Source organism: Pristis pectinata, chromosome 2 (genome assembly GCF_009764475.1).
Source record: "Pristis pectinata isolate sPriPec2 chromosome 2, sPriPec2.1.pri, whole genome shotgun sequence".
NCBI lineage: Eukaryota > Metazoa > Chordata > Chondrichthyes > Rhinopristiformes > Pristidae > Pristis > Pristis pectinata.
The window spans coordinates 96,008,173-96,031,423 of NC_067406.1; the positions used below are offsets into that span (position 1 = coordinate 96,008,173).

General features: G+C 43.5%; 1 protein-coding gene across 1 annotated transcript in view; it reads left to right on the forward strand.

Annotated features, from left to right (window-relative positions):
• map9 (microtubule-associated protein 9) overlaps positions 1-23,251 on the forward strand; it is a 131,654-nt gene that overhangs the window by 24,043 nt on the left and 84,360 nt on the right. The window contains exons 4-5 of the mRNA XM_052040693.1: positions 17,858-18,079; positions 19,399-19,604. Of these exons, the coding sequence (XP_051896653.1) occupies positions 17,858-18,079; positions 19,399-19,604 (428 nt within the window). The remainder of the gene's footprint in view (positions 1-17,857; positions 18,080-19,398; positions 19,605-23,251) is intronic.

Consider the following 23,251-nt stretch of genomic DNA (forward strand, 5'->3'; position numbering starts at 1 on the left):
TGGTGAGGTCCTGGAGGACTGGTGAGGTCCTGGAGGAGCTAATGTTCTTCCATTGTTCAAGAAGGGAAATGGGGATAATCCTGGAAACTAGTGATTGGTGAGTCTCATGTTAGTGGTAGGGAAGATATTGGAGAGCATTCTTAAGGATAGGATTTAAGGGCGTTTGGAAGACCATTGCCTGATTAGGAAGAGTCAGCATGACTTTGCGTGAGAAGAGTCCTGCCTTACTAATTTGATAGAGGTTTTTGAGGAGGTGATGAAGGTAGACCCTCCATGGTTGGCTCATCCAGAAAATTAAGAAGCATGGTATGCACGGTGACTTAAGCGTTTGGATTCAGAATTGGCTTGCCCATAGAAGACAGAGGGTGGTGTTGATGGGACTTATTCTGCTGGAGGTCCGTGATGAGTGGTGTTCCACGGGGATTTGTGAAATGTATAATCACTTGGATAAAAATGTGGATGGGTGGGTTAGTAAATTCACAGACGATACAAAGATTGGTGGTGTTGTGGATAGTGTAGAAAATTGCCAAAGGATACTGAGGGATATAGATCATTTGTAGACATGAGTGGAGAAATGGCTGATGGAGTTTAATCTGACGAATTATGAGACTATAAGGCGAGAACTTGAGTGTGTAAATTGGGATGACATTTTTGAAGGGAAATGTACTACAGAGATGTGGGTGATGTTCAGGGATCTCTTGCAGGATGTTAGGGATAAATTTGTCCCAGTGAGGCAGAGAAGGAATGGCAGGGTGAAGGAACCATGGGTGACAAGAAAGGTGGAGCAACTAGTTAGGAAGAAGGCAGCATACATAAGGTGTAAGCAGCAAGGATCAGATAGGGCTTGTGAGCAAGGAAGGAACTTAAGAAGGGGCCGAGGAGAGCAAGAAGGGGACATAAAAAGGCTTTGACGAGCAGGGTTAAGGAGAATACCAAGGCTTTTTTCTCGTATGTGAAAAGTAGAAGGATGGCTAAAGTAAAGGTAGGTCCGATTAAAGACAAAGGTGGGAAGATGTGCCTGGAAGCTGTGGAAGTGGGTGAGGTTCTCAATGAATACTTCTCTTCAGTATTCACCAAGGAGAGGGGTCTTGATGACACTGAGGACAGTGTTGGTGAGGGTAATGTTCTAGACCATGTAGATATCAAGAGAGAGGATGTGTTGGAGCTGTTAGAAAATATTAGGACAGATAAATCCCCGGGACCTGACGGAATATTCCCCAGGCTGCTGCGTGAGGCGAGGGAGGAGATTGCTGAACCGTTGGCTAGGATCTTTGAGTCCTCGTTGTCCACGGGAATGGTACCAGAGGATTGGAGAGTGCAAATGTTGTCCCCTTATTCAAAAAAGGTAGTAGGGATAGTCCAGGGAATAACAGACCAGTGAGTCTTATGTCTGTGGTGGGTAAGCTGTTAGAAAGGATTCTAAGAGGTAGGATCTATGATCATTTGGAGAAACATGGACTAATTAGAGACAGCCAGCATGACTTTGTGAAGGGAAGATCTTGCCTCACAAGCCTGATAGGGTTCTTTGAGGAGGTGACCAGGAAGATTGACAAGGGTAGTGCAGTAGATGTGGTTCACATGGATTTTAGTAAGGCGTTTGACAAGGTTCCACATGGTGGGCTCATTCGGAAGGTCAGAGGCCAAGGGATCCAGGGGGACTTGGCTGTGTGGATTCAGAATTGGCTTGCCTGTAGAAAGCAGAGGGTTGTGGTGGAGGGAGTGCATTTGGATTGGAGGGCTGTGACTAGTGGTGTCCCACAGGGATCAGTTCTAGGACCTCTACTTTTTGTGATATTTATTAATGACTTAGATGAGTGGGTGGAAGGGTGGGTTGGCAAGTTTGCAGACGACACAAAGATAGGTGGTGTTGTGGATAGTGTGGAAGGCTGTCGAAGCTTACAGAGGGATATTGATAGGATGCAGAGCTGGGCTGAGAAGTGGCAGATGGAGTTTAATCCAGAAAGTGTGAAGTGGTACACTTTGGAAGGACTAACTCCAAGGCGGAGTACAAGGTTAATTGCAGGATTCTGAGCAGTGTGGAGGAGCAGAGGGATCTGGGGGTTCATATCCACAGATCACTGAAAGTTGCCTCACAGGTGGATAGGGTAGTTAAGAAAGTTTATGGGATGTTAGCTTTCATAAGTCGTGGGATCGAGTTTAAGAGTCGCGAAGTGATGATGCAGCTTTACAAAACTCTGGTTAGACTCCAATTCTGGTCACCTCATTATAGGAAGGATGTGGAGGTGTTGGAGAGGTGCAGAGGAGATTTACCAGGATGCTGTCTGGATTAGAGAGTATGGATTATGAGGAGAGACTAGAGGAGCTAGGGCTTTACTCATTGGAGAGAAGGATGAGAGGAGACATATAGAGGTATACAAAATATTAAGAGGAATAGATAGAGTGGACAGCCAGCACCTCTTTCCCAGGGCACCAATGCTCAATACAAGAGGGCATGGCTTTAGGGTAATGGGTGGGAAGTTCAAGGGAGATGTCAGAGGGAGGTTTTTCACCCAGAGAATGGTTGGTGCAAGGAATGCGCTGCCTGGGGTGGTGGTGGAGGCTGATACGTTGGTCAAGTTCAAGAGATTGTTAGATAAGCATATGGAGGAATTTAAGATAGTGGGATATGTGGGAGGAAGGGGTTAGATAGTCTTAGGTGTGGTTAGATGGTCGGCACAACATGGTGGGCTGAAGGGCCTATATTGTGCTATATTTTTCTATGGTTCTATGGTTCTAGTGTGAGGTGTTGTACTTTGGGAGATCAAATATAAAGGGACAGTACACTGTTAGTGGCAAGACCCTTAAAGGCGTTGATGTCCAGAGGGATGTTGGGGTGCAAGTCCATAGCTCCCTGAAAGTGGCTGCGCAGGTTGATCGGGTAGTAAAGAAGGCGTAGGGCATGCTTGCCTTTATTACTCAAGGCACTGAGAGTCAGGAAGTTATGTTGCAGCTTTATAAAACTCTGGTTAGGCTGTATCTGGAGTATTGCATTCAATTCTGGTTGCCCCATTGTAGGAAGGATGTGGAGGCTTTGGAAATGGTGTAGAAGAGGTTTATTAGGATACTGCCTGGATTGGAGGGCATGTGCTATAAGGAGAGATTGGATAAATGTGTTGTTTTCTCTGGAGTGGCGGAGGCTGAGGAGAAACCTGGTGGAAGTTTATAAGATTATGAGAGGCATAGATGTAGTAGATAGCTGGTATCTTTTTCCCAGGATTGAAATGTCTAATACCAGAGGGCATGCATTTCAGGTGAGAGGGGTAAGTGCAAAGGAGATATGCAGGGCAAGTTTTTTTACACACAGGGAGTGGTGGGTACCTGGAATGTGCTGCCAGGGGTGGTAGTGGAGGTAGATGTGATAGAGCTGCTTAGGAGCTCTCAGATAGGGATATGAACATTGTGTCGGCAGAAGGGAATAGTTTAGTTAGGCATTTAATTACCAATTTAATTAGTTTGGCACAACATTGTGGGTTGAAGTGCCTGTTCCAGTGCTGTACTATTCTATGTTCCATTTGTCTGCATTTGGCCCATATCTCTCTGAACCATTCCTGTCCATGTACCTGTCCAAATGCCTTTTAGTTTGTTGTTAATGGAAATATTGTTAATCCTCAATGGATTGTTGTGAGAAACTATACCAAATACATTACAAAGTTGTCCTCAAGGCTACCCTGGCCAATTTAATTTTATTCTAATCTATATGATAAGTAAAATCACTTGTAATTATTGCAGTACATTTTTTAAGAGCTCCATTGTTTCTTGATTTATACAGTAAAAGTATTGTTAGGGGTTCATATCCTATTCCAGTGACATCTTCACTATTTCTTATTTCCTCTGAAACTGATTCTACATCTTGAGCTTCTGAGCCAATATTGTTCCTCACCACTACTGTGATCTTATCCTTTCTGTCTGTCCTTCCAAAATGCCAAACTCCCCTAAATTTTCCGTTCTCAGCCTTGTCACTACATTTTTGTGATGGCTATCCGATCATATCCATTTATTTATATTTGTGCCAAATACTGTATACATTTAGATAAAGAAACTTTAATGTTATCATTATTTTTCATTACTCAGAATCTATTTGTTGCTTTGCATACTTTGTTACGTATCATTGCCCTACATTATGGTATTTTTCTTTCTCTTTGCCTTCCTCAATATGAATTCACCGGAAGTCCAATCTTCTATTTCCAGCTTAGCTTTACTCTCTTCTGATTCTATCCCCAACTTTCCCCAACCTCACTAAAATATGGCACTGGTAGTAATCTGAAGTCATATAGTAATATAGCACAGAAATTTGCCCTTCAGCCCAACTCATGTACACTGTGTGCCCACCTGAGCTCGTTCCACTTGCCCACATTTGGCTCATGTCCCTCTAAGTCCTTTCTATCCATGTAGTTATCCAAATGTCTTTCAAATGTTGTTATTGTACTTGCCTCAACTACTTTCTTTGGCAGCTTGTTCCATATATGCACCTGAAGGTGAAGATCTTTGAGGTTTTGCTGTTAACTTTCTTAAACTCTGTTTGAAAGTCTTTATCCCCCTTTAAACCCATAATGTTGGGGCAGGTTTGAAAGATCTGGACTACAACCTTTGGCTGTTCACCCTCCAGGCTTCAGGATGCTCTGCAGCCACTCTGACATTCTTGACCCTTGCACCAGGGCATATCAACATATCAATGCCAATGTCACCGATGAACCCTGATAACACACTTTCAGACCACTGCCAGGCACATAGTATTTCTATCCCTGTTGTTTCTCAGCTCTGGCGGTCTATGTCTCTAAAACTTTGAAACTCTTGGGGACACCTTTTCCTCTGCTTTAAGACTCTTATGCTTTCTGTTCTGGCTTTGTTCAAACTCTCTGGGCATTTATTTAAACAATGGGGGCCTCTGTTCCCATTGTTTACAATCCCTCATGGTGGCTGTTCCCATCATTTTAACTTCTTGTGGCCTGTGTTCTCTCTGTTTCTTAACTTTTGGGGCATCTATTTTCTCTGTTTCTCAACTCTCAGGGCCACTGTTTCATCTGTTTCTCAGCTATTGAGGCTTTTTTTTCTCTGTTTCTTAACTTACGAGGCCTCTGTTTCATCTATTTTTCAAATCTTGGGGCCTCCTTTTGTCTCTGTTTCTCAAATCCCAGGGGCTCTGTTTCCTCTAATGGAGCAATAGAGCGATACAGCATGGAAACAGGCTCTTTGGCCAAACAAGACCATGCCAACCAACAAGCATCCATTTATAGTAATCCCATAACATTTTCCCCACATTCCCATCAATCCCTCTAGATTTTACCACTTATCTACACACTAGGAATAAATTACAGTGGCCGATTAATCTACCAACCTTTTGGCTCCACATCCTACCCATAATGTGGCAAACAGAAATACACACAATACTCCAGGTATGGTTTAACCAATGTTTTGTAAAGCTGTAATATGACGTCCCAGCTCTGTGGACGCTCTGTACCCCAAAGTCCTCTGTTCATCAACACTTTCCGGGGCCCTACCATTTATTGTGTTGGTCCTGCCCTTGTATACCTTCCCAAACTGCATCTCCGCAAATTTGTTTGGTGGGCCATAGGGCCTGTTTCAATGCTGTACAACTCTATGACTATATCTATGTATCTATGTATGTATATATGTATCTATGACTGAGCCATGGCTCACGAAAATGCAAGAACATCTGTTAGGGCCCCAGCAATCTCCTTTTTCTGTTTTAATTCACAGGACTTTTTTCCTTGCTGTTTTTATACTCTCTTGGCTTCTGTTCCTGCAGTTTTTGAACTCTCAGGCCCTCTGCTCCCACTGTTCTGGTTGCCTGTTTTTTTGCAAACACTCTGGTTTTCTGTTCCTGCCATCGAGAAACCTTTGGGGCCTCCATTTTCATTTCTTGAAATTCTTATTGCCTCTTTTACTATGCTTTATAAACTCTCAGTGCCTCTGTTTCTGATACCTTTAAACTCTCAGGTCTCTGTCACCACCTTTTTTTAAATCTCATGACCTTTGTCCTGCTGTTTTCAACACTCAGGACCTATGTTTTTCTGTTAAACTTCTGTGCCCTCTGCTCCCTCTTCTTCGGAACTCTCATGCCTCAGATCTCTTGGTGCGTCTGTTCCCTCTGTTTTTAAACTCTCATGATTTCAGTTCCTATTTATTTTAAACTGACCTGGCCTCTGTCCATACTGTTCATTAATTCTTGTTGCCTCTTTTCCTGCTGTTTCTTTATATATATATTCTCAGCATCTCTTGTTGTTTTTAAACTCTCTTGATACCTGTTTCTGCAGATTTAAACTCTGGAGCCTCTATTCCCACTGTTTTCAAACTCTTGCCATTTGTTTTACTGTTGTATTTCAACTCTCAGGACCTCTGTCCATGTTGTTTTTAAACTTTCTGTGCCTGTTTCTGCTGTTATTAAAATCTCAGGGCTTCTGGTCTCTCTAAACTCTTGAGGCCTCTGTTCCATCTGCTTTTAAACTCTTGAAGTCTCTATTCCTGTTGATTTTATACTCCTAGGGACACTGGTCCATTCTTTTTAAACTGTCGTGGCCTCTATTTCTGCTGATTTTAAACTCATGGGGCCTCTGTCCACACTCTTTTTAAGCCCTCAGATTTTAAGCCCTTAGTCCAGCTACTTTTTATCCCTTGAGGACATAAGAGTCATAGAGTAACACAGCATGGATACAGGCCCTTTTGCCCAATGGGTTGATGCTGACCACGTCCACCTAGTTAGTCCCAATATCCTGCATTCAGCCCATATCCCTCCAGGCCCCTGCTATCCAAGTGCTTCTTAAATGATACTGCTGTATCTGCCTCAACCACTTCCTCTGGCAGCTCATTCCATATACTCACCACATTCTGTGAAAAGGTTCCCCTTGGGTCCCTTTTAAATCTTTCCCCTCTCAACCTAAGTTTATGCCTCCTAATTTTGGACTCCCCTACCCTGGAGACAAGACTATTACCGCCCATCCCATCTACGCCTCTCACAATTTTAGACACTTCTAAAAGGTCGGCCCTCATTCTCCCACATTCCAAGGAATAAAGACCGAACCTGGCCAACCTCTCCCTATATTTCAGGCCCCCTAGTCCTGGCAACACCCTCATAAATCTTTTATGCATTTTTTCCAGTTTCACCATGTCTTTCCTATAACAAGGTGACCAAAACTGTACACAGTACTCCAAGTGAGGCCTCACCAACGACTTATACAATAGCATAAAATGTCTCAACTCCTATATTCAGTGCTCTGACTTGATGAAGGCCAGCATGCTAAGTGCCTTTTTCACCACCTTGTTTACCTGTAACACTGCTTTCGTTGAAATATGCACGTACTCCTGGGTCCCTCGGTTCCATTATATTCCTTGGTGTCCTACCATTCATAGTATAAGTCCTACTCTGGTTTGACTTTCCAAAATGCTTCATCTCACATTTATCTGTATTGAAATCCATTTGCCACTCCTCGGCCCACTTCCCTAATTCACCAAGATCCCCCTGTAATCTATGATAACCTTCTTCACTATCGCAACACATCCTAATTTTGTGTCATCTACAAACTTGCTGATCAAGCCTTGTGCATTCACATCCAAATCATTAATATATATATAGTGAATAACAAAGGTCCCAATATTGACCCCTGGGGCACACCGCTAGTCACTGGTCTCCATTCCGAAAAACAACCTTCAACTACCACCCTCTACTTCCTAAATCTGAGCCAGTTTTGAATCCACCTAACCAGCTCTTCCTAGATTCCATGGGACTTAACCTTCTAGACCAGCCTGCCAGACAGGACTTTGTCAAAGGTCTTGCTAAAGTCCAAACAGACAACTTCCACTGCCCTACCCTCATCTACCTTTTTGGTTACATAGAACACACTACAGGCCCTTTGGCCCACAATGTTGTGCTGACATTTTATCCTGCTCTAATATCAATCTAATCCTTCCCTCCCACATAGCCCTCCATTTCTCTATCATTTATGTGGCTATCTAAGAGTCTCTTGAGTGTCCCTAATGTATCTGCCCACCACAACCTCTGCTGGCAGTGCATTCCATGCACCCACCACTCTTTGTGTAAAAAAAAACCTACCTCTGACATACCTTCCTCCAATCACCTTAAAATTATGCCCCCTCATGTTAGCCATTTTCACCCTGGGAAAAAGTCTCTGATTGTCCACTCGATCTATGCCTCTTATTATCTTGTACACCTCTATCAAGTCACCTCTCATCCTCCTTCTCTCTAAAGAGAAAAGCACTAGCTCACTCAGACATGCTCTCCAATCCAGGCAGCATCCTGGTAAATCTCCTCTGCACCCTCTCTAAAGCTTCCACATCCTTCCTACAATGAGGCAACCAGAACAGAACACATTACTCCAAGTGTGGTCTAACCAGAGTTCAGTAGAGCTGCAACATTATCTCGTAGCAATGGAACTCAATACGCAGAATAATGAAGGCCAACGCACCATATGCCTTCTTAACAACCCTATTGACCTGCATGGCAACCTTGAGGGATCTATGGACGTGGACCCCGAGATCACTCTGTTCCTCCACACTGCTAAGAGTCCTGCCATTAACCTTGTATCCTGCCTTCAGATTCGATCTATCCACAACACTACACTTCTTCTACACTATCCACAACACCACCAACCTTTGTATCATCAGCAAACTTACTAACCCACCCTTTCACGTCCTCATCCAAGTAATTGATAAAAATCACAAAGAGCAGGGGTCCCAGAACAGATCCCTGTGGAACACCACTGGTCACCGACCTCCAGGCAGAATATGCTCCATCTACCACCACCCTTTGTCTTCCATGAGCAAGCCAATTCTGAATTCACACAGCCAAGTTTCCCGCCTCCTGACTTTCTGAATGAGCCTTTCATGAGGAACCTTATTAAATGCCTTACTAAAATCCATGTACACCACATTCACTGCTCTACCTTCATCAATGTGCTCTGTCACATCCTTAAAGAATTCAATCAGGCTCATTGAGGCACAACCTGCCCCTCACAAAGCCATGCTGACTGTCCCTAATCAGCCTATGCTTCTCCAAATGCCTATAAATCCTGTCTCTAAGAATCTCCTCCAGTAATTTGCCCACCACTGAAGTAAGACTCACTTGTCTGTAATTCCCAGGGTTATCCCTACTTCCTTTCCTAAACAAAGAAACAACATTTGCCACCCTCCAATCATCTGGCATTACTCCTGTGGCCAGTGAGGATGCAAAGATTATCGCCAAATGCACAGTAGTCTCTTCCCTTGCTTCCCGTAATAACCTTGGATATATTCTGTCCGGCCCCAGTGACTTATCTATTCTAACATTTTTCAAAAGTTCCAGCACATCCTCTTTCCTCACGTTGACATGCCCTAGCATATCAGCCTGTTGTATACCATCCTCACAAACATCAAGGCCTCTCTCACTGGTGAATACTTAAGCAAAGTATTCATTAAGGACCTCCCCTACCTCTTCTCATTCCAGGCACATGTTTCCTCTTTTATCCCTGATTGGTCCTACCCTCACTCTAGTCATCTTCTTATTCTTCACATATGTGTTGAACGCCTTGGGGTTTTCCTTAATCCTACTCACCAAGGCCTTCTCATGCCTCCTTCTAGCTCCCCTAAGTCCATTCTTAAGCTCCCTTCTGGCTACCTTGTAACTCTCCAGAGCCCTGTCTGATCCATGCTTTGTAAACCTCAGGTAAGCTTCTTTCTTCCTCTTGACAAGATGTTCTACCTCTCTTGTCAACCACGGTTCTTTCACTCTACCATCCTTACTCTGCCTCAAAGGGACAAACCTATCCAGAACCCCGTGCAAGTACTCCCTGAACAACCTCCACATTTCCGTTGTGCACTTCCCCAAGAACATCTTTTCCCAATTTATGCTCCCAAGTTCTTCCCTGATAGCATCATAATTCCCCCTCCCCCATTTAAATACTTTCCCATATCGTCTGTTCCTATCCCTCCCCAAGGCTATGGTAAAGGTCAAGGAGTTATGGTCACTATCTCCAAAATGCTCTCCCACCGAGAGATCTGAAACCTGATCAGCCTCATTGCCCAGTATCAGGTCCAGAATGGCCTCTCCTCAAGTCGGCCTGTCCACATACTGTGTCCGGAATCCTTCCTGGACACACCTACCAAACTCTACCGCATCTGTCCCCTTTATACTAAGGAGGTGCCAATCAATATTTGGGACGTTGAAGTTACCCATGACAACAAAGCTGTTATTTTGCACCTCTCCAAAATCTGCTTCCTGATCTTTTCCTTAGTGTCTTTGCTGCTACTGGGGAGGGGAGTCTGTAGATTACTCCCAATAGAATGATCACTCCCTTCCTGTTTCTGACTTCCACCCACACTGACTCAGTGGACGATCCTCGAGGACATCCTCCCTTTCTACAGCTGTGACACTGTCTCTGATCAGCAAAGCCACTCCCCCACCTCTTTTACCTCTGTCCCTGTCTGTTTTGAAACATCTAAACCCCAGAATATCCAGCAGCCATTCCTGCCCTTGTGACAGCCAAGTCTTTGTAATGGCCACCATGTCATAGTTCCACTTACTTACCTATGCTCTAAGTTCATCACTCTTGTTCCTGATACTTCTCGCATCCAACTGACTGCAATTTTACCCTTTCAACTGCGTATCCTTCCTCACAGACTGCCTACACGCTGCACCTATTTGTACACTAAATGCACCAACCTCTGACCTATCACTCTGGTTCCCATCCCCCTGCCAAACTAGTTTAAACCCTCACTAACAGTTCTAGAAAACCTGCCCGCAAGAATATTGGTCCCCTTCCAGTTCAGGTGTAACCTGTCGTACCTTCCCCAGAAGAGATCCAAATGATCAACAAATCTGAAACCCTGCCCCCTGCACCAACTCCTCAGCCACGCATTCATCTGTCAAATCATCCTATTCTTACCCTCACTGGCACGTGGCACTGGCACGTGGCACTGGCAGCAATCCAGATATTACTACCCTTGAGGTCCTGCTTTTCAACTTGCTACCTAGCTTCCTACATTCCCTTTTGAGGAGCTCATCTATTTTCCTACCTATGTCATTGGTACCAATATGTACCACAACCTCTGGCTGTTCATCCTCCCCGTTAAGAATGCTGTGCACCCGATCTGAGACGTCGCTGAACCTGGCACCTGGGAGGCAACATACCATCCAGGAGTGTCTTTCACGTCCACAGAATCTCCTGTCTGTCCCCCTTACTATGGAATCCCTTATTACTACTGCTCTCCTCTTCTCCCCCCTTCCCTATTGCACCACACAAACAGGCTCAGTGCCAGAGACCTGGTCACTGAAGCTTTCTCCTGGTAGGTCATTCCCCCCCCCCACCTCCCCCAACAGTATCCAGAGTGGCATACCTGTTATTGACGGGAACGTCCACAGGGGTACTCTGCGCTACCTGCCTATTCTCCATCCTTCTCCTGACAGTCACCCAGCTACCTGCCTCCTGCAGCTTAGGAGTGACTGCCTCCCTGTAGCTCTTATCCATGAACACCTCGTTCTCCTGTAGGAGCCAAAGCTCATCAAGCTGCACCTCCAGTTCCCTAACATAGTCTGTAAGGAGCTGCAGCTGGATGCACCATGTGCAGTTACCTTTTCAAAGAACTCTAAAAGATTCATCAAACACAACTTCCCACCACTGATGTCAGGCTGACCAGTCTGTAGTTCCCTGGCTTGTCCTTGCTATCCTTCTTAAACAACGGAATGACGTTAGCCACCTTCCAGTCTCAGGAACTTCACCAGTGGCTAACGATGAAGCAAATATCTCCGCAAGAGCATCTGAGACTTCTTCTCTAGCCTCTCACAAAGTCTGAGGATGCACTCAGTCAGGTCCTGGGGATTTAGCCACTTTAATGCACTGTAAGGCTGTAACTACTCCTCCCTGGTAATATGGATGTTCAACAAAACGTCTCCACTTGTATTGGTATTGTTTTATTATTGTCACTTGTACCGAGGTACAGTGAAAAACTTGTCTTGCAAACTGTTTGTACAGATTAATTCATTACACAGTGCATTGAGATAGTACAGGGTAAAAACAATAGAATACAGAGTAAAGTATCACAGTTACAGAGGAAGTGCATTACAGGTAGGAAGGTCATAACAAGGTAGATTATGAGGTCAAGAGTCCATCTTATCGTATAAGATTCAATAGTCTTATAACAGTGGGATATAAGCTGTCCTTGAGCCTGGTGGTATGTGCCTTCGGGCTTCTGCCTGATGGGAGAGGGGAGAAGAGGGAATGACCCAGATGAGTGGGGTCTTTGATGATATTGGCTGCTTCACCAAGGCAGCGAGAGGTATAGGCAGAATCCACGGAGAGGAGGCTGGTTTCCGTGATGTGCTGAGCTGTCTCCACAACTCTCTGCAGTTTCTTGCAGTCCCAGGCAGAGCAGTTGCCATACCAAGCATGATGCATCCAGATAGGATGCTTTCTGTGGTGCATTGATAAAAGTTGGTGAGTGTCAAAGGAGACATGCCAAACTTCTTTAGCCTCCTGAGGAAGTAGAGGCGCTGGTGAGCTTTCTTGGCCATGGCGTCCTCGTGGTTGGACCAGGACAGGCTATTGATGATGTTCACTCCAAGGAACTCGAAGCTCTCAACCCTCTTGACCTTAGCACCTTTGATGTAGACAGGTGCATGTAAACTGCCCCCTTTCCTGAAGTCAATGACCAGCTCTTTTCATTTGCTGACATTGATGGAAAGGTTGTTGTCATGACACCATGTCACTTAGCTCTCTATCTCCTTCAATAAACACTGAGGAGAAATATTCATTTAAAATCTCACCCATTTCCTGCGGCTCGAGACATAATCAGCCTTGCAAGATCCACTCTCTCCCTAGCCACCTTTTTATTCTTAATATATCTATATAACCTCTTGGGATTTTCCTTAACCTTACCTGCCAGATCCATCTCGTACCTTCTCTTTACCCTCCTGATTTCCCTCTTAAATGTATTAATCTCCTTACAGTCATCAATGGCTTCACTTGTCCCTGACCTCCTGAACCCAATGTGTGCTTCCTTCTTTTTCTTGACCAGAGGCTCAATACCTCTTGTCAGCCAGGGTTCCCTAAACTTGCCAGGTTTGCCCTTCACCCTAACAGGAACCTTCTGCCCCTGAACTCTTGATATCTCACTCTTAAAAGCTTCTCACTTGGGATTCGTCCCTTTCCCTTCAAACAGGCTCTCCCAATTGACCCCTGCGAGATCCTGCCTAATTCCCTCAAAATTAGCCCTGCTCCAGTTTAGGACCCTAACCTGTGGACCTGTCCAATCCTTTTCCATCACTGTCTTAAAGCTAATAAAACTATGGTCACGAGAGCCAATGTGCTCCCTGACTGCCAGCTCAGTTAATTGTCCTACTTCATTCCCCAAGAGGAGGTCCAGTATTGGACCCTCCTGAGGAGGTCCCTCTACATATTGACTCAGGAAACTTTCCAGGACACATTTCACAAATCTCACCCCATCCAGGCTATTAACGCTCTCTGTGGCTCTGTCAATACTGGGGGTATTAAAATTGCCCACTAATACAACCCTGTTATTCTTACAACTATGAGCAATTTTCTACGCACCTGCTCAAGTTCCTGCTGGCTATTGGGGGCAGTGTCTGTAAAACAGCCCCACTGGAGTGACGCTCCCCTTCTTGTTCTTTAGTTCTACCCATATGGCCTCATTGAATGTTCCTCTAAGGATGTCGTCTCTAAGCACTGCTCAAAAAGGCAACGCCCCCTGCTCGCTTACCTGTACCTCTGTCACACCTGTAGCATCTGTATCCTGGAACACTGAGCTGCCAGTCCTGCCCTTCTCTCAGCCATGTTTCTGTTATGGCTATAATATCCCAGTGCCCATAGCCAATCCACGCTCTAGGTTCATTTGCTTCACCTGTTAATCCTCGTGCATTGAAATAAATGCAGTTTAACTGAGTATTCCTTTCCCTCCCTTTGCTCTGCCCCGGCTATCCTGATTACTAAACTTGCTCTCGCATGAATTACCCCATGAATTGCTCCTGCTCAGAATCCTATCTCCCTGCCAATCTAGTTTAGCTCCACTAGCAAACTTCCCTGGCATTTATATTGATTTCCTTCAGTTCCTCCCCTCTTTAGGCCCTTGGTTCCCAAGCATTTCTTTGTCACCAATAACAATTTCCCCTATTTCTAACTGCAGGGGACCCACATTTGTTGTAATGATCTATTGTTCTCATCACATATTTATAGAAACATTTACGATCAGTTTTTGTGTCCCCTGGAAGGTTAGTCTCCTCCTCTTAATCAATCATTTTGTTCTTCCTCTGTGAATTCTAAGCTGCTCCCAGTATTGAGGCCTGATACTTGCATCAGCAATTTTATATGTCTCTTCTTTGAATTTAATATTATCCCTCATTTTCTTCGCAAGCTACAGTTGAGCCTTACTTCCCAACTTATTTTGATGCTGGACAGGAATGAATAATACATTAGTGAGTATAGCTTGACCCAGGAAAACATTGTCTTTCACACCTCCTTCAGGCTACTTCTACCTTTCAGGGAAATGGCAATGGAAACTGGGAAGCTATTAGCTAAATTAATAATAAGAATATAGGAGTCGGTCAGTTGGGATAACAAATTAATAATAAATTTATCTTAAGAGAGCACAAAAGAAATAGCATGTTTTTTTAGATCATGGATGAGCAACTGAGTCCCATTGCCCTCACTTCATGTGAATTCAAGACTCTTCATGTGTCCTGGGAGACACCATGAAAGGAAGCATCTCCACATGATCAAGTTCAGTCTTGGGATTTCTGAGGCCAAGGGGCAGCTGGGTCACTTAGGAGTACTAATGAGGCTAAATGTTTGCTGGATTGTATATTCCACAAGGTGGCTCTGCTATAGCCAATTGGGTGCTACTCAAAAGCACAGGAAGAGGCAGGATGTTCCCAAGTCAAACTAGTGATTGTGATCCAGAATGTGCCAATATCATAGTGGGTTCCATAATGTGAGGAGCAAGCAGGAATTTCTACATCCATCAACGGGACTCCTGTATGGTGTTGATTTCCTGGTGCCAGGGTTTAGGACATAATTGAGAGGGTGCAGAGTATTCTGTGAAGATAAGGTAATGAGTCAAAATTCATAGCACTCAATCAGTCCCATTGATGTAGGAAGGGCAAGAATTGTGCGTATCATCATACTTCCAGGAGTTGGTGCGAGAAATGTGTGGTGGAGTTTGACGTGGGATATCTGATCTCAAATCAGCAACCTCTTGATTACTTCCAGTGCCATACTCATGCGAGAGGAGAAATAGAAAAATGATAGAACATAGAACAGTACCACAAAGGAACAGGCTCTTTGGCCCACTCTGTTGCGCTGAACGAATTCAACTAGTAATTAAATGTATAACTAAACTAATCCCTTCTGCCAACACTATGTCCATATCCTCTATTCTCTACACATTCATGTGCCTATCTAAGAGCCTCTTAAATGCCTCTTTCGTATTTGCCTCCACTACCACTGCTGGCAGCATATTTTAGGCACACATCACTCTCTGTGCAAAAAAAAATTTCCCTGCACATCTCCTTTGAACTTACCCCCTTTCACCTTAAATGCATGCCCTCTAGCATTAGACATTTTGACCCTGGGAAAAAGATACTGGCTGTCTACTCTATCTATGCCCCTCTTAATCTTATAAACTTCTATCAGGTCTCCCCTCAGCCTCTGCCACTCCAGAGAAAACAACCCAAGCCTGTCCACCCTCTCTCAATAGCACATGCGCTCTAATCCAAGCAGCATCCTGATAAGGCTCTTCTGCACACTCCCGGAAGCCTCGGCATCCTTCCTAAAATGGGGCGACCAGAAGTGAATGCAATACTCCAGATTTTTATAAAGCTGCAACATAACTTCCTGACTCTTGAACTCAGTGCCTTGACTAATAAAGGCAAGCATGACATATGCGTTCTTTACTACCCTATCAACATGCAGCCACTTTCAGGGGCCTATAGACCCAGATGCCAAGTTCCCTGTACATCAACACTGTTAAGGGTCCTGCCATTAACTGTGTACTTTCCCTTAAATTTGATCTTCCTCACACTTGCCCAGATTAAACTCCATCTGCCACTTCTCTGCCCATATCTGCAAGTGATCTATGTCCTCTTGTATCCTTTGGCAATCTTCTATACTATTCACAATGCCAACAATCTTTGTATTGTGTGCAAACTTACTAAACCATCCATGTTTTCATCCAGGTCATTTCACAAACAGCAGAGGTCCCAGTACGGATCCCTGCAGAACACCATTAGTCATGGACCTGCAGCTGGAATGTCCCATCAACCACTACCCTCTGTCTTCTATGGGCAAGTCAATTCCAAATCCAAACAACCAAGTCACAGTGGATCCCATGCTTCTCACTCTGCTGGATGAGCCTTCCATGTGGGACCTTGTCAAACACCTCACTAAAACCCATGTAGACAACATCAACTGATCTGTTTCTCATCAATCACCTTCATTACCTCCTCAAAAAGCTCAATCAAGTTAGTAAGACATGACTTGTCCTGCACAAAGCCATGCTGACTGTCCCTAATTAAGCCATGTCTCTCCAAATGTTCATAAATTCTTTCCCTAAGAATCCTCTCAAATAGTTTTCTTATCACTGATGTGATACTCACTGGTCTATAGTTACCAGGATTATCCCTATTTCCCTTCTCAAACAACAGGATAATATTAGCTACTCGCCAGTCCTCCAGGACCTCCCCAGTTGCTAGGTTTTGGTCAAGGCCCCAGCAATCTCATCTCTTGCCTCTCCCATCAGGCCCTGGGGATTTATCTACCTTAATGTTTTTCAAGAGACCCAACATTACTACTTTCTTTATCACAAGATGTACTAGCATACTAGCACATTCCACACTGATCTCACTATCCTCCACTTCCTTCTTCGCAAATTACTCATTTAGGACCTCGCCCACATCCTCCACTTCCAAGCACATGTTCCCTCTTTTATCCTTGAGTGGTCCTACCCTATCCCTTGTTATCCTCAGAGTGATCGCACCTTTCTTATTCTGAGTTCTACCTATACAGACTCAGTAGATGAGCCTTCCATTATGTCCCCACTGAGTGCAGCTGTGACGTTGTCCCTAACTAATAGGGATTCTTTTTAATCCTACTTACCAAAGACTTTTCATGGCCCTTCCTGGCTCTCCTATTTCCCTTCTTGAATTCTTTTCTAGCTTCTTTATAATCCTCAAGGGCCTTGTTTGATTCTTAGCTTCCTAAACTTTACATACACTAATGTTGTTCCATTGTTCAAGAAGGGTGTATGAAGAAACAGTACCGAAACCCCAAGAGCAAGCAATTTTCAAAGCTGATATTTTTACACTTCTCCACATAAATCCAATTTTCCAAACAAAAACATTACATTGTAATTATAAAAAATGATCTCATTGTCTGTCACCATGCATGGTGGTGTTCATTATTGCTTTTAAAAGCAATAAGGGGGAAGTGTTTTTGTCAACATGCACAATAATTTGTACTTCAGTGAGGCTGTTACCCTAGAAATTTAGGCATGAATTGGAGGTTGACCAGATGCATAACTTGGCTGGCAATAGCCCCATAAAACCAAAGCACCAATTGTCATCAGATCCTCCTTCTGGTTTCAGCAAATTTTCTCCATGTTAATATTTTCCTACATATCTTTTCCTGTCCTATGTGGCAATTCTGGAATGTAGTCACATGGGTAAAAGGTATTTTAATGCTGATAAAAAAGGATGAATGTTTAAGAAAAAAGAAAAACCTAACTTACTGTATATTAGACATTTTGCTGCTTTTCAGAGCTGATGAAGGATTTCAGTAGCATAAAGAGAACTGCAAACTCTGATGAAATAGAGAAAACAACAGAGTCATTTTGTTTTCAGAAAATGAGAAGCCAAGAAGTTTAATGAAGAATAGAAGAAATAATGATGATGAACTTGATAATTTAACTATCACAGAAAAGCCTGTGGAACACCACCATAGTAATGACCAATGGAGCCCAGTATCTTTTCTGAAATCCACAAAGAGCAACATGAGAGAATATGAGGAAAATGTACCTGTTCCTAAACCGAGAGAATGCAAAATGAGACTATTACCATCTACAGGTATCTTTATATACATGATATAAAACTGATGTAACACATTAAACCGACTATTGTTTCTAAAACTTTACCCAACACAGCACAAAAGTGAAATGTCTGCAGTTTGAGTTTTTGGGCACTAGCCTTCGATCTATAGATGTTTCAATGACAGTCTAGGGCCTCTGCAATTTCCTATGATCTACACCAAGTAATTTTGTTCACTTTTAAGTGCAGCTAGCCTTTATAGTGCTTTCTTTTATTCACTTTTTAGAAGAACTTGCAAGAATCTCAGCAACATCTTCTCTCACTGAGACTGCAGCAGTATCTTGTTCCTTGGTAAAGCCCACTTTTATGATTAGATTTCCTTCTTGGTCTGTGAACAGCTCCACCTCTCCCTGCTGTCCTCTCCTTATTTACATGTTGTGGAATATATTTATATTTGAATATTTTTGAAGAGAAGGCTGAGGGGTGACTTAATAGAGGTCTTGAAGATAATGAAAAGTTTCCTTGATATGGATGTGGAGAGAATGTTTCCAATTGTGAGGAAAAATATAGCTATATTTAACAATGTAACAATATAAGATAGTCATTGAGAATTCCAACAGGAAATTCAGAATAAATTTCTTTATTCAAAATGTGGAATTACTGCCACAGGGAGTGGTTGAAGCAAATAAAGCAGAGAAGGGTGGGCAAGCTTATGAAGATAATTAATGGGTAGAAGCTCGAGTGTAACATAAACACCAGCATGGACATTTGGTTGTATATCCTATGTAATCCCCTCCTTGCTGATAGTGTCTAGGACCATTACCTAATACCATAAATCTTCAAAGTCAAACAATACCATGTACTTAAAATAGAACTGAGTCATTCAATCACAATAAATCGCATTTTATACCATTTTCAAAGATAATGCTCAGTATATTGCATAACATGACACTTGTTGTTCATAAAATGGAGTTTCCTCTATCATCATAAGCTGCATCGTGGAGGAGTAGCATTTTGTCAAATTAAAGTAGGTTGAAATCAACCAGATGCACCATAAAACCAAATCTTGGCTCTCAAAAATGGAGGGGTTGGAGAGGTATTAAAACTTTAAAAATCTCGATTCAAGCACAACCCAATCTACTTCCAAACCACTCACTTCTGGGTTTAACATAAGTGAGGTAGCTTGAATTTCTGGATTTCCCAATCGAAACTCTAACCCTTCTTTACTCTCTACCAGCTATACAACACCTATATTAAGATCAAGTCCTTCATATCTGCATATTGTTAACACATCAGTATCACGATAGGAAAAGGCACTAATTGTACCATTCCTTTTTTTTGTTTCTGCTTTTATGAAGAAAAAGTGAAGAATTCTCTTGCAGATGAATCTCCCAAACCAAAACCACGTTACAATCTTCTGAAAAAGCAAAGTGACTCTGCATGGGCTAATGAATTGGAGAAGCAGGATGATAACCTTTTTAATACCTGTCATTCAACTTCATATTCAAAGCTTTCCACAACTATCAACAAAAACAAATCGTACTCCAGAAGCCCCTGTTCTGAGGTAATGCAAGCAAAATTTGGGTTGTTTGCTTAATAGTGCTGAATTATAATTTCTGATTGAAGTTTGTGGGGTGTGGATAATTCTGATAGTTCACATTGTCATTGGAAAATATTGCCAAATTGCAACACAAATCAAGCATTGTTAAGCATGAGGAGAGACTAAGGGAGCTATGGCTTTACTCTTCGGAGAGGAGGAGGATGAGAGGAGACATGATAGAGGTGTACAAAATATGAAGAGAAATAGATAGAGTGGCCAGCCAGCACCTCTTTCCCAGGGCATCAATGCTCAATACAAGAGGGCATGGCTTTTTAAAGTAATGAGTGGGACGTTCAAGGGAGATATCAGAGGAAGGTTTTTTTACCCAGAGAGTGGTTGGGGCATGGAATGCGCTGCCTGGGGCGGTGGTGGAGGCAGGTACAATGGTCAAATTCAAGAGATTACTAGATTGGTATTGATTTATTATTGCCACTTGTACCAAGGTACAGTGAAAAACTTGTCTTGCGTACCGATCGTACAGGTCAATTCATTACACAGTTAGTACAGAGTCCATTGATGTAGTACAGGTAAAAACAGTAACAGTACAGAGTAAAGTGTCATAGCTACAGAGAAAGTGCGGTGCAATAAGGTGCAAGGTCACATCAAGGTAGATCATGAGGTCATAGTCCATCTCAATGTATAAAGGAACCGTTCAATAGTCTTATCACAGTGGGGTAGAAGCTGTCCTTAAGTCTGGTGGTATGTGCCCTCAGGCTCCTGTATCTTCTACCCAATGGGAGAGGAGAGAAGAGAGAATGACCAGGGTGGGTGGGGTCTTTGATTATACTGGCTGCTTCACCAAGACAACGAGAGGTAAAGACAGAGTCCAAGGAGGGGAAGCTGGTGTCCATGATGCGCTGGGCTGTGTCCACAACTCTCTGCAGTTTCTTGCGGTCCTGGGCAGAACAGTTGCCGTACCAAGCCGTGATACATCCAGATAGGATGCTTTCTATGGTGCATCGGTCAAAGTTGGTGAGAGTCAAAGGGGACAAACCAAATTTCTTTAGCCTCCTGAGGAAGTAGAAGCGCTGGTGAGCTTTCTTTGCTGTGGCATCTACGTGATTTGACCAGGACAGGCTGTTGGTGATGTCCACTCCCAGGAACTTGAAGCTCTCAAACCTCTCGACCTTTAGAGGGATATGGGGGAGGAAGGAATTAGATAGTCTTAGGCGAGGTTTAAAGGTCAGCACAACATTGTGGGCCGAAGGGCCTGTATTGTGCTGTACTGTTCTATGTTTTATGATGTTCTGAGCTAGTTGTGGACGGAATGCAAAAAGTAATCAAAGTTCACTGTTGCTTTTGTGGACTTTGAAAATTTCTCAATGAGTATTTTGATTAAAAGTTGATTTGACAGATCTGATTAAGATGGTGGATATGGAGTCATGGAGTTATACAGCACGCGGACAAGCTGTCCATTCTGACCAAGTTGTCAACTTAAGCTAGTCCCATTTCCTCGCGTTTAGCCCATATCCTTCTGAACCTTTCCTAGCCATACCTAAATGTCTTGTAAACATTGTACTTGAACCCGCCTCTACCACTTCCTCTGGCAACTTGTTCCATATACCCATCAGTCTCTGTGTGAAAAATTTGTCCTTCAGATTGCATTTAAATCTGTCCCCTCTCACCTTAAACATATGCTCTCTAGTTTTTGACTCCCCTATCCTGGGAAAAAGACTGTGACCATTCACCTTATCTATGCCCCTCATGATTCTGTAAACCTCTGTAAGGTCACCTCAGCCTCCTTCCCTCCAGGGAAAACAGTCTCTCCTTAAAGCTCAAGTCCTCCAGTCCTGCTCACATTCTTCTGAATCTTTTCTGCACTCTTTTCAGCTTAATGACATCCTTCCTATTCCAACTCTAGAGTATTCCAAGTGTAGTCTCAACAACATCTTGTACAGCTGTAACATGACATGCCAACTCTTGAATTCACTGCTTGACTGATGAAGGCAAACACACTAAAAACTTTCTTCACCATTTTGTCTACCTACGTCTTCGAAAAACTATTCACCTCTCCTCCTTGGTCTCTCTCTTCTACAACACTCTCCAGGGCCCTATCATTTATTGTGCAAGTCCAGTCTTGGTTTAACTTACCAAAGTGCAACACCTCACATTTGTCTGAGTTAAATTCCACTTGCTTTTCTCTGGTCCACTTCCCAAGTTGGTCCAGATCCCCATGTAAGATAATCCTCTTCACTGTCCATTATATCACCATCTTTCATTTGTCAGCAAAGTTAATAACTATGTTAACAACACTGTCATCCAGAGCATTATATACTGTAGGTGACAAACAACAGTGGACCAAGCACCAATCCCTTCAGCACACCACTGGTCGTGGGCCTCCAATCTGAAAAACAAACCTCCACTACCACTTTCTGCCTCCTTCCACCAAGCCGCAGTGGTGGGGGTGGGGTTGAGATCCAAAGCAGAAGTGAGGCAGATGGGAGGCTGGAAGTTGATACGGAATTCAATGACAGTAATTTCAGTAGACCATACAGGCAGCAGCATGGCAGGGATCGAGGAAAGACTGTTGGATTAGGGAATGGATAGCTACAATGAACTGGGATATTATAGCAAACATGGCTAGTGGAGGGGCAGGACTGGCAGCTAAATGTCCCAGGGTTACAGGTGCTATAGGCGGGATAGAGATGGAGGAAGGAGAGGACGGGGAGTTGGATTTCTGATTAAGGAGAACATCATGGCAGTAGTCTGAGATGAAATTACTGAGGGATCATCCAGTGAGTCTTTATGAGTGGAGCTGTGGGTGACCTTATAGAGTACAAGAGCTGAAGGGGACGATCACCTTGTTGGGATTGCTATGTAGACCTCCTAATAGTCAATGGGAATTAGAGGAACAAATATGCAGGAAGATTGCAGAAAGTTGCAAGAGTAATAGAGTTGTCACAGTAGGGGATTTTAACTTTTCTAATGTAGACTGGGACTGCCAAAGTGTCAAGGGTGAAATTTGTTAAGTGTGTTTGGGAAAGTTTCCTCAGGCAATATATAGAGGGCCCTACTAGAGAGAAGGCAAAGCTTGACCTACTCTTGGGAAGTAGGGGAGGATAACTGACTAAGGTGTCAGTGGAGGAGCACTTTGGGACCAGTGACCATAGTTCTGTTAGTTTTAAATTAGCTATGAAGAGAGACAGATCTGGTCCACAAGTTACAGTTCCAAATTGGGGCAAGGCAAATTTTGCAAAACTTGATTGGAGTAGTTTTCTTTGTGGGCAGAGGGACGTCTGGCAAGTGGGAGGCTATTAAAAGTGAGCTAATGAGAATAGAGCCTCTCAAAGACCAAAGTGGACATCTTTGTGTCGAGCCACAGGAGATGGGCAAGGTACTCAATGAATATTTCCCCTATGTTTTTACCATGGAGAAAGAGATGAAGACTTCGGAACTTAAGATAGTTAATGGAGATGTCTTGGGGATAGTCAAGTTGGGTCAATCCAAGCTTGTCCAACCTCTCCTCATAGCACATGCCCCCTAATCCAGGCAGCATGCTGGTAAACCTCTTCTGCACCCTCTCCAAAGCCTCCACATCCTTCCTACAATGGGGTGACCTGAAATGAATGCAATATTGCAAATGCAGCCTAACCAGAGTTTTATAAAGCTGC